Source organism: Aythya ferina, assembly GCF_964211825.1.
Source record: "Aythya ferina genome assembly, chromosome: 1".
Classification (NCBI taxonomy): Eukaryota; Metazoa; Chordata; class Aves; order Anseriformes; family Anatidae; genus Aythya; species Aythya ferina.
In genome coordinates, this window is record NC_140296.1 from 54,527,775 (window position 1) to 54,540,209 (window position 12,435).

The following is a 12,435-nucleotide window of genomic DNA, read 5'->3' on the forward strand; positions in this document are numbered from 1 at the left end:
GTAGACAAGGATACAGTTACAGTTATCTATTACTCCTAAAGTTTCGTAAGAAAACCTTTCAGGTGACTACATCACATTTCAAATACATTTCAAATATCCAAAGTTTATCTGCCTGGATGCATTCCTGTGTGATGCAATTTAGGAGTTTATGCTCTGGCAGAGGGCTTGGACTAGATTATCTTTCAAGATCCCTTCCAATCCCTAACGTTCTGTGAAGTTCACCATCTACTATAAAGGATTTGTGCCTTAAAATGTTAGAAAACTTAAAACACTTACGTTTTCTAGTGTTGAATTTCTTGAAGATAACTCCTTAAGCTCTTTCATAAACATCTCCTTTACTTTTTCTATTTCATCAGCTAGTTTTGCTTTTTCTTCTTCTTTCCATTTATGAAATGACTGGAGAATTTCTTCTTCTTTTGATTTTTGCTGTTCACATTCCTGAAAATATTTTTAAAATGATAGCTGTTATTCTTCCCACAAGCATAACACTAATTCAAGCACCCAAACTGTGTGTAAAAGCAGTCACTTCCAATGGGCAATAACGTGACATCAAAAAAACATGAAAAAACACAAGTTTCTGAAGAATTCTGGGTGATGATATATTTTGCTAGCAAAACATGTAAGCTTCAACAAATTTTGAATTACCTTATTTGGTCATGTCAAAGATCCACCTAGTTCACCATCACGGTTCTTAAAGAAGCCCTGAGCGTATAAGGTAGGAAAGGAAAAGAGCAGAGCAAGCAAACACGCGTATTCTCCTTCATGGTTTCCAAGCTGCCAACTCCGCCTGACACAGCTTTATAAACTTGGTAACCTTCAACAGATTTCTCATATACGCTTGCAGTTGCTAAAAGCTGACACAGACACAAGGGAAGACTGCAAAGTCTTTTGCTAATGAGCTGGTCTACTACACGTTGCATGAAGAATCAAGCATTTCTGTTTCAAATTTGTCTCCTGACAATTTCATTTGACAGATGCTAGGTCTTGAACTAGGAGAGAGTGAATGATTGATACCTATTCACTCGATATAACTCATGACTTTACAGGCATCAATCTCTCCCCCCACCAAGCTGTCATCTCTTTTGGCCTGACAACTCTTGGAATGATAAGTCATTCTAAATACAGAGGCTGTTCCAGACTTCAATCATCCTTGTCACCCTTTGCTGTAACTTTTATAACTCTGTCCTACAAACTTGAGCCCTTCTTGAGATGAAGGGCTCAGACCTCCACACAGGATTTAAGCTGTGGCTACACCACAGAATTGAACATTGATTTTTCATAACAATTTGCAATATTTAATTCTGTTTTGTTGTTGCTACTCATCACTGGGCTGAATTTCACTGGAACTATCTATCACAGTCTTAAGAGCTTGCACTTCAGCAACAACGCTCTAGCTCAGGACTCACCTTTTCATAAACGAAGTTAGATTTTTTTTCCCCATATGTATTTACTGCACTTCATCTGTTAAATTTCATTTACCATCTCATTAACTAAGCAATCATTTTTGTACAATCCTTAATTTCTGCAGCTTGTTGCCCAAAATATACATACTTTTTGGCAAAACTGATCACTGTACACTTAAGAACAGGATCTTCTGTATCCTTTCAGCTCAGACCTTCTCCATTATCCACTGGACACAATGATACATGAATTGTTAAGTCATAGCAGACGATTTGCAACCAGTCACACTTCATATTTTTATCCTCCTCAACACCACAGAAAAATACAGAAGTTTCAAAAGCCTTGTGTAACACTTAAGTTTGTAGCTCCAGGATATTCCAGTCAGTCTCCTTGTAACTAGGAGGCTCAGTTAATAAGTGACTTCAAAATAGGCCCCTAAGGTACTAAAAAATCTGCGCAGCTATGAACACTCTACGCCCCACATCATATGAGTGATGCTTTAGGTGCAGGAAAAATATACTTATAGAGGTACCTCTGAAAAGCAAGGTACAGAGTGAATGAGCAGAATACCTAGAAGATGTCCACACTGGGCCAAGACTCATTATTCTAACACTGCTTGCACTCCCAGGTGAGACTCTATCCACACTCTTTGTTTAAATACTGAAGCACTTTTAAAAATGGAAAAAAAAAAAAAAAAAGGCTAAAAAAAACAACAAAACAAAAAAAGGAAGCTACATGGTTCCAAGAGAAGGACTGAAGAAAGGAGAGCCTGCGTTCAGGAAAGGAAACACTGAATATTTTACAGAAGATTGGCTTCTCTGAAATCAAGGAAGAAAATAATTAATAATAGCAGCGTTTTGTTTATTCCCTTTACATTCAAAATGTTGTGCTTCTTTTCAAACTGCACGATTGGTTTTATGTTTAAAGGCCCTTGAACTCTGCAAGGAAAGCCATTTAAGTTTGGAATATTGGGTGATCTATTAAGAGAAGGTTCCCACGAGTTACATTAACAACCACAAAACGCTGCTTTTGAGTGTGATATAGGGCAAACTAATACCAGGATTAGTGTTTAACTTGATCATTAGAAGTATCTTGTCTTGCGTGTCAAAAATTCCCCCCTCAAAGTGAATCACAAAGCCCTTCCCCCTCCCTTAAAAAAAAGCCAATCCCCATTTTGATAGGGAATTGTCCTATTTTATTTACCAGAACTGAAATGAAAACTGTGAGATGATTTGAACTTATCAAGCTGAAAAGAACAAACAGATAACTTAGAGATTCTTTGTTTCTTTTCACAAGCCAGGAAGTACAGCCACACGATTCAGTATCATTCTAAATAAAGCCTTGCCTGTAATTAGAAACAGATAATTACTGCTTTAAAATCATTCTGGTTTAAGATTTGTTTTGTTTTGTTTTTAATTCACACAGCCATAGCTAAGACTATGTTTGCTTTGACTCTCTGGTTCCACAAAGATAAGCAGAAATATACAGTTTTCTTTGTTTCTTCTCAATCTCTCTTCCTTAAATTGTTTTATCCCATGTTACTAAAGCTCTTCACAGCAAAGAAGAAATGGTACTTAGCTTACTAAATCATATATAAAACCAGTCATATCTAAGAAACGTTTAATCATCATAAAATATCATGTCAAAAATAGCTTCTATTTCACCACAGCGAGACCAATTCTATCTGCTTCAATAACAGGCCACGCTTAACCTTATGAACTGGCAAGTGCTAACAGAAGTATTCTCTTAAGTATTCATTTAAAATATGACTACAACAAAACGTAAGGGGAAAGGGAATGTTCTAAAATCACAGGGGTGTGCAGAGGGGTTGCTATGCTCTAATGCCCAAGCAGCACTGCTGCCAGGCAGACAAGCTGTAGACACATTTTTGTTCTGTTCTAGTTACTAAACGAGCAAGCAGGGTCCAAAGTACTACTTCTTTTGAGAGGTTCACATTAAATAGTACCCATTACCTTAGAAAACCTGACCATATTAGCTTGCTGTTCAGCCTCTAACTGGGACTTGGTGAGCTGCAACTGCTCCTTCAGTTTATCAATCTCATCCTGCAGTTTGTCTGTCTTAGCTTTCCTCTTTTGTTCTGCTAGGGAAAAAAAAAATAAATAAATATTTAAAAACATTGCTTGTAATTTCTGGAAATACGATGCTTACTGTAAATGTTTTTCTACAGTGTTTCAGTAACATCTTCATGAACTGTGGTTCTTACACCACTTCCCTTCCCACTACCATGATTCTCCATAGATATTTTTAAATACGTATGTTCTCTGGACTGCTAACATTGTCCTCAAAGACTGTAAAATACCAGTTTTACTGCCATGTGAAGTAGTTTATATAGTAATTTCTCTTGTAAACATCCCATAATCTAATCGCAAAGTATACCACAGGAATCTAAGCAACACAGGCTCAGAAAAGGATGCATGAAGGACTAATAACCTCAATTGATCAATTCTGTTAAGTATAATTTATTCTGCATAAATGGAAGACTCATTACAGAAGTTATCTGGAATGACTAATTCTTTATGTGATATTTAGCTCAACTGGTTCTGCAGATCCTTCCATTATCTATTTTTAATCAAGCGTAATGTGCGTAAGAGCTTCTTTCTTCTTCCAATATATTAACACTCCCTGGGATGCTTAAATACACTCCTTTCACTGCTCCACTGTTTTATTTGCCTTACAAACTGCAGTGCATAGCTTGCTAGATTCTTCCCTCTCTTCCTCCTCCCAGATGATCTTCTTCTTCCTCTTTTCCAATCATTGCCCTTTGTCAATACCTGTTAAGCCTTGGCAATAAATCGGAGGCACGCAGCCTAACAGGAAGGAGAGAATTTAGGGATGAATGAAGCAAACTTTGAGAGAAATGTTTTTGAAACTTTTTTTTTCCAATGAAGAGAGACAAAAAAATATGTATTAAGTGGCACAGCAACCAAAATGAACATAGATACACGAACCTGGATCGGTCTTGACAGTTTCTTTTTCTTACTATATTTTACAGTCAGTTTAGTCCAGGAGCATCTGATTCCATTCAAACAGATGTCAGGTTAAGCTGGATTATTTCTACTCTAGTAATTCACATATATTCACAAAATCTATTTTCTTTACTGTACCTTAATCATTCTTACCCACACCTTTATGGCATATATACCTAAAGAACTCTGCTACTGATTGAAGTATTCAGCGGGAATTCTAGTTTGACAAGGTAGTGTAAACGTGGAATATGTTTTAAGTATTTTCCAGACTGAGACATATTTCACTGAATACATTTTGTCAGTCAGCGTTGCTTGTATTCACACAAACTGGCATCTGCCATATAGAAATGCAACGTGCAAAAAAATCCTGGACCACAAACCCTCAATATATTTATATGTTTCTTAACGATGCCTCTTAATTTCCGTGATTATACTGAAGTACATACCAATCTGAGATTCTTCCGGATGACGCCTTTGCATGTGACTTTGTAAAAAGGAATAGTTCATAAAAGCCTTTTCACAGAGTTGACACTGTAGAAATAGATAACATTTCAGTTATTGGTAGTAACACCTATTTGGTAAGTATAGCAGTTCAGGCTTTTAACAGATTATATTATTTTGCCCAGATACCAAAAGTAGGCACCTTTAATAAATTCCATTTCACAAGAATAATGGCTAAAATTCTCACTGTGCCACGCTTCTGTAAAGTTATTAATATATTTATGCTAGCTATCCATAAAATAGCTTCTGTTGGAAGGGACCTCAAGGACCACCCAGTTCCAGCCCCGCTGCCATGGGCAGGGACACCTCCCACCAGACCAGGCTGCCCAGGGCCTTGTCCATCCCTGAGCACCTCCAGGGATGGGGCACCCACAGCTTCTCTGGGCAACCTGTGCCAGGGCCTCACCACACTCACAGTGAATTTCCTCTAACCTCTGATCAAAATCTCCCCTCTTTTAGTTTAAAACCATACCCCTTGTCCTGCCATTATCTGCCTGAGCAGAGTCGCTCTGCATCTTGTTTAGAAGCCCTCTGCAAGTACTGAAAAGCTGCACTGAGGTCTCCCAAGAGCCTTCTCTTATTTAGGCTGAACAGCTCCAGCTCTCTGGTTTTCTTCTCAGGAGATGTGCTCCAGTCCTCTGATCAACTTCACAGCCTGCTGGATCTGCTCTAACAGCCCCACGTCCTTCTTGTACTTGGGGCCCCAGACCTGTAAGCAGGGCTCCAATTTTGGTCTCACAAGGGGACAGCAGAAGGGAACAATCCCCTCTCTCGACCTGTTGGCCACTCTCCATGAGTTCTCCATCCAGCCTGTGCTCGTGTCTGGGATTGCCCTTACCTGGGTACGGGCACTCACCTTGCCCTCAGCCTTGTTGAACCTCATGAGGTTCAACACGGGCCCACTTCCCAAGCTTGTCCAGGTCCCTTTGGATGGCATCCCTTCTTTCCTCTTTACTCAAATGCCCCTAAATGCCTCCTACACGCCTTCTTCCTTTTTATACTGAAAATCTCAATGCAGACTGTTCTTAGTTTTGTCTTCTTGTCTCATCATTACTCTCCCAGACAGGCAAAAAGGAATTGAGTTTAAAAATAATAATAATAACCATGTGGAAGACATATGCGAAGAAATCAAACACTTCTAAGCATTATTAGAACCCCAAACCTAACAAGGTGTAATAAAAGCCAAGGATCTCTCAGGAAAACGCTTCATCAGCTTCATATCCAACTGTACTAAGTTAATTGATTGCAAAATTCATCTGAAAAAAACTTTATATGCAAGTTGATTATAACTTGTCCTGTGTTGCAATGGTACACATGACAGTTTCTGCTTTGCAACTCCATTTTAAGTCAAATTTAGATCCCAGCTGTTGTAAAAGATGTTTGTTCACTGCCAATGTATATCCCACTAATGTTCAGAATACTAGAAATAAATGGACAGTGAAGAACAGGAGCCACATCTATAGATTTTGGAATGTACTGGTAATACTACGAATGAAAACCCGTAAATGCTTTAGGTAGGGTTGCTTGCTCTCTCCCAGACTTTTATTTTCCCCCTCCTCTGAATAAATATATTTTAACAGCCCACAAATCCTCAGCTGAGCCCTTTTTCCTCCTCACTGTGACATGAATGTAAGCAAACAGTTAAAAACTGACTTAACAGATTGAAGATCTTGCCATCATAACCAAATTCCCAGATGTCATCTAATATTTAAAATACTGCCACTGATAGTTAGATAGGCTTTTAAATATCTGTGTCCTCCAGCAAACACTAGAGTCATGAATTATGAAGACAAATTTTGTCAGACAAACGCAAGGATAAAACCCAAGCAAATCAGTGCTAGCATAAAGCCAAAGCAAAGACAGAGCACGGCAGCAAAGCACTGCTGCCAACCAAGAGGGAGCTTCCAGTGTAACAGATTGCACAACACTTATGGAATTAAATTGGCTGTGAAATAATGTTAGCCATTCAAGCACAAACTTCACGTCAGTTTGACTTGCTAGTAGGGAAAGAAAGCTCTTACTGCAGGAAACAGGGCTAACACAGGGGATATCCAGGGTTTGGATTACGTGACCTTATTCCTGCAGCTACTTAGAGTGTTAGACACCATGTACACTCTCTGGGGACACTGTGCGTGAGCACATCACATTTCTGTACAAAGCATCAAGAAGTGAAAACATGTAATGCTATGAAATTAAATAAAGACAAAGGTGTTGGCAAGGCAGTCATAAATTTATGACATTTAGGTAGCGCTCATTGTAGGGTAGTATTTTATGGTTGAACTTACATTGTTGGTGGATAACAGCCATTACCTTTGAATTCCAAAACATAGTTACATCAGATACAGCATGCCACCACTTAAAGATAAATAAATAAATTAAATAAATAAATGTGTGAATAAATATGTTAACGGGCTTATTTGCAAAAACAGCCAAGACTTTATGGAGATGAAACCTGAACCACCCTCATGTGATCAGCTTTCTTTTGCAACACGGGACAATTCACCCTCTAAGCTGTATAAAGGCTTTTTAAAATGGTACATCAGCAGCTTCTCCTTAAGACTAACAATCAAACGCATGCATTGAGACAAGGTTCCTATGAAGTCTACGTGTCTTTACTCCTGTCACATAAGGTATGTATTTCTTTGCAGAAACACTTGAGCCAACTTAGCTGCTGAAAGCGGAAAGTTGAAAAAAAAAATAAAATAAAAAGCTCATTTTAAAAAGTTCTAATTCTCACAGTTAATGTGCTATACTACATTTGGAATTAGCTAAGTCTAGAACTAAATAAGTCTTGTAACTTATTCTTTAACATGTATCCTTGTTGCAGGAAAAGGAGGAACTGTTTTCTTAGGAGCAGTAAAGTGGTTTGGGGAGGTGTCATTGCTCAAAAAGTCAAGAAATAAAACTTTGCTAGTTTGATGACATTGATACTATAGAATCATAGACTGGCTTGGGTTGGAAGGGACCTTAAACATCACCCAGTCCCACCCCCTGCCATGGGCAGGGACACCTCCCACCAGCCCAGGCTGCCCACAGCCCCATCCAGCCTGGCCTTGAGCACCTCCAGGGATGGGGCACCCACAGCTTCTCTGGGCAACCTGTGCCCCTCCAAAAACGATTGTGTCATGATACAGAGTAAAAATGGCAATATACTAAGGTTCTTGGGAAAGCTCCTACAGTAACAGATTGTTTTGGAGTTAGGGATGAGCTAACCCACTGGTATTCTTTACCATCATGCCTGAGTCACTTCTGAGTCACAAACACAGGCAGAAACTTTGTGCCTGGAGAACATTACTGCAGGGAAGTGACAACTGGCAAGCAGGCTACTTCTTCGTGCTGATGCTGATGTACTTGCCCTGTGTGTTTTCTGACTGGAGGTGTTCAAGAAAAGGCTGGATGGGGCTTTGGGCAACCTGGTCTGGTAGGAGGTGTCCCTGCCCGTGGCAGAGTGTTGAACAAGGTGATGTTTAAGGTCTCTTCCAACCCAAACCACTCTGTAATTCTATAGTATCAATGTCAAACTAACAAAGTTTTATTTTTGATTTTTTGAGCAAAGACACTTCCCACAACCACTTTTGGGCCCCGTAATAAAACAGTTGCTCCCTTCCCTGCAAAAAGGCTGTATTTTAAGGAATAAATCACTGGACTTATTTTGTTCTAGACTCAGGGACGTCTACACAGCTACTTCCAAATGTAGTATAGCAGCATTTACTGTGAGGATTAGACCTTTTTAAAGTGAGCTCTTGTCTTGCAACTTCCCACTTTGATGACTGCAAGGAAGATGTGGGTGTTCAGTACCAGACACCCATTTCTCCCTGCCAAAGGTCCATATTTTTGGTGCACAAGCCCACGTTTCTTATAGGAGGAATGGGCCTGTGCAGCCCTGCTTGTCCCCTGACATGGAGTCAGGATACAGCCAGAGTGTGTGTAGGGACAGCTCATGGTGTGTACCCCACAGCAACTCTGTCCTGTGACCATCAGGTGGATATATGGAGGCAATGGACACCAGCCACACGTGCTTTCCTCACGGGTTTTGTGGGTGGTTGGGTGCACGTGTATCTGACATTTGACGTGTGCCAAGCGAGGCCACGACCAGGGGACACGGCACGTGGCCGCTCCGCCGGGCTGGCAGCCAGCAAGCCGCAGCTCCTCTCACCTGGTGGTAGCTGGCCCGGGCCTCCAGCATCATCTGCTGGGTGCCGATCATCTTCTTCCTCCGGCGGCACTCCTCCTTCAGCCCCTTCACCTCCTGCGCCCGGCGGGCCGCCTCTTCGCCCAGCCGGTCCCTCTGGGCGAGGGCGTCCCGCAGGGCGTCCTCCAGCCCCCGCAGCTGGGCGCTGAGGTACTCCTGCGAGTGCAGCAGGTACTCGGTGCACAGCTGGGCCAGGCGCAGCAGCTTGAGCAGCAGCGGGTCGGCGGGCGCCTGGCAGTGCGGGCAGCGCTCCCGCTCGGCGCTGCAGAAGGTGACGTGCTCCAGGTGCTCCTGCAGGGCGGCCACGTCGCCCTCCCGGCACACCCGCCCCACGTCCACGGCGCTCAGGCGACGCCAGTCCGGGCCCTCCAGGCGCCCGCGGAACTGGAAGGCGGCGAACGGCGGCGGCTCGGCTCCCCCCACCGCCGCCGCCGGGCAGTAGCCGCGCTCCGTGAAGGGCTGCGGGGCGGAGAGAGGCGCTGAGATGGCGGCGGGACGGCCGCTTCCACCCCCCCCCCCCTCCTCCCCGTCCCTCCCTCCCTCCACACACCGCCCCGCTGCTCACCATGGCCGGGCTCCGGCCCACAGGCCCCGGCCCTACGGGCTCCGGCGTCCTCCGCGTTGCTACGGCAGCCGCGGCCCGGGCCTGCGCGGAGCGGGAGAGGGGGGAAAAAAGGGGAGGGAAGGGAAGAAAATGGAGCGAGGCGCGGCCCCGCCCGCCGCCATGGCCCCCCGCCCGCCACAGCGCCGCCCCCGCCCCGTCCCGCCGCCTCGCTGCCCTCAGGGCGCTGCTCCGCACCCCAAAAACCTCAGATGGTGCCCCCGTGGTGCGGGTGTGTGACCTGAGCCGCAGTGTGTGGTTAGTTGCTTCAAGCACTGTCCCCAAGCAGGAATAGTCTCCTCCGTCACGCGAAATTATCCCATTTCCTTGCTCATCTCTACTACTCTTCTCCAAAAACCCGCTCTTCCTGGTACCATTTCTTCAGTCTTTTCAATCCCTTCTACACGCACTTTGGTCTCTCATCCCCGTTATGTACCTCCCCAGGAATATCCACACAACATCTACGTGATCACACACCCCATCCCATAGGTTTCTCTACATCCTATATATATAATAGACTCACAGCAATGTTGTTCACAAGGGAACTCTGGGGATTTTCTAAAGATTAATACAGTTGTTTGTTGTGCCCACAAGCTTGTTCGCTTTCCCCATATATATGAATCAATCTAATAAAACACACTAGATACTCCTGCAAACCCAGCCTCCCCACATCTTTGCAGGCAAAGGTTGAGTATATACATCCACCTGATGGTCACGGGACAGAGTTGCTGTAGGGTACCCACCACAAGTTGTCTCTACATGCACTCCGGCTGTGTCCTGACTCCACGTCAGGAGGCAAGCAGGGCTGCACAGGCCCATTCCTCCTACGAGAAACGTGGGCAGAGAGCAGGCTCATGCACCAAAAATACGGACCTTTGCTTCCTTCAGCCCTTCAGCTTCAGCTAGCAAAGTCTAACCCCAGCCAACATCAGAGAGACCCAGATCAGTCTCAGGAAGGGTCACACACCCACTTCACGATCACAAGTGTTACCAGACTCTCCAATTCTTCCCTCTACGTCCACTCCTTCACAAAGGGAAAAATGAAGGATGTTCCTTCCTTTTCACACCCAGAGAAACATGAGGACTTCTTTCTTGCTTCCTCTATATAAAGAAATGTTACACCTTTTGTCTTCTCCACTTTTGGAAAAAGGTTGAAAATCATCTTTTCCAAGTATATACCTTGGCCCACCAAAAAGTTTCACAGAGTCTACAAAGTGAATTTCAGTATATTTTTCACCTTAGAACAGTGAAGTTGATAACATGAATGAAGGACAGTGAGCCCTCCTGCTTGTTGGCTCAAGCCACCGTGGAAGGCAATCTTCCAAAACACTTGGCACTACCGCTTGCTTTTTGGACACTTAACCTTAAGCCTGCTGGCCACACTTTACTGCAATACTTAAGGTTCATTGCACCTTCCCTGAGGATCTTCCATCACTCACCATGATGTTTTTTAAATTCAGAAAGACATCTACAGATGGGCTGAAAGAAGATTTTGACAAAATGTAGCGTTAGTCCACAGGAAAGGAGAAGTTCTTTGCTCTGATTTTCAGCAGCAATAGAACTTAACGTATGCATACGGTGGCTCATGCCCACAAAGTGCACTGGAGATCAGTTTTCAAGTCATTTAAGCTTGCATATACCATGTGGTATTTGTAATATTGCAGTCCAACACGGCTGTCTTCTCCTGCAGGGAAGGAATTTTTGCCACCTTGTTTTCCATGAGTAATTGCTGTCTTCAAAGAAATTCATTAAACATCATTTATTTACATGAATTACAATCTGCCTGGCTTATCACTGAACTTTGCAGTGCTCTGGCTCTCAAAGCAGCAAGAAAATATTCTGCTCATCTTCTTTAGAAGCGTTGGTATGATACTGCAGAGACCGAAAAGGGTAGTCCCAAGGAGGCTGCATTTAGCTAAGACATGCTGTCCTCGATGAGGCTTGCCCACACTGGGGATAAAGCCAGGGACCCTGGCCAGGTCCCCGGGGGAAGGCGGTGTGTCACCCCATGGGCCTGCAGGCCCTGAGGCAAGCTCCATGCCCTGGCCAAAGCAGCCTCCCCACTCCCTCCCAAATTCCCTAAGGATGGGGTGCAACACGAGCCACACCTGCCCATGCCTCAGTATTTAATGTCCTAAGGTTTCCTCAGTGTGCTCCAGTCACTAACGGGCCTTCAGTCCATAGGATCAGGTTAGAGCTGGTCTGACATGAAACCTGAACATGTGTAAAATGTGGAATTCTGGTCCCCATTACTGACTTTTGCTTCAGGAGATCTGCTGTTTGTATTGGGCTGCGCTAATTGCTCATGCAGGTGTTGCCAGAGGAAGATACCAAGGCTTTTGCGTGGTAAATCTTAATACCAATACAGAAGAGAGTGCTTTTTGTTTTCAAAATTTTTATTTGCAAACCTTTGTTTGAGTTTTCCTTCCTCTGTGGCTAGGCAATGTCACAGTCACAGTCTCTGTGGTCCAGGCCTAGCAGCAAAAACGTAATAACATCTTGATGAACATTACGGGAATGGCTGAAGAAAAAATAAAAGAAGCAAAAGAAAGCAAAAAGTGCATTTTTAGTCCCTTCTGTGCCCAAGAAGTTTTATACCCATGCCCTTCTGGAAGTGCTGCAGCAGTAACACAACAGCCTGTTCAGCATGCCTTCTAAGTCTCTCTTGTCAAAACTGTTTTTAACATCACATAAATATTGACTGGGTGAGAAAATGTTTGATATTCATGTCAATTGATTAGGGAGGTGTGCAT

At 43.4% G+C, this 12,435-nt stretch overlaps 1 protein-coding gene across 3 annotated transcripts in view; it reads right to left on the reverse strand.

Annotated features, from left to right (window-relative positions):
* DZIP1 (DAZ interacting zinc finger protein 1) overlaps nucleotides 1-9,766 on the reverse strand; it is a 32,485-nt gene extending 22,719 nt beyond the window's left edge. For 2 of the 3 annotated variants that reach the window (XM_084505564.1, XM_084505563.1), the window contains exons 1-5: nucleotides 9,647-9,766; nucleotides 9,046-9,540; nucleotides 4,835-4,919; nucleotides 3,375-3,502; nucleotides 277-438 (exon numbers count right to left, since the gene is read on the reverse strand). In XM_084505564.1, the coding sequence (XP_084361690.1) occupies nucleotides 277-438; nucleotides 3,375-3,502; nucleotides 4,835-4,919; nucleotides 9,046-9,540; nucleotides 9,647-9,649 (873 nt within the window). In that variant the 5' untranslated portion in view covers nucleotides 9,650-9,766. The remainder of the gene's footprint in view (nucleotides 1-276; nucleotides 439-3,374; nucleotides 3,503-4,834; nucleotides 4,920-9,045; nucleotides 9,541-9,646) is intronic. The other variant, XM_084505565.1, reaches the window with a different exon arrangement.
* Nucleotides 9,767-12,435: the final 2,669 nt, after the last annotated feature.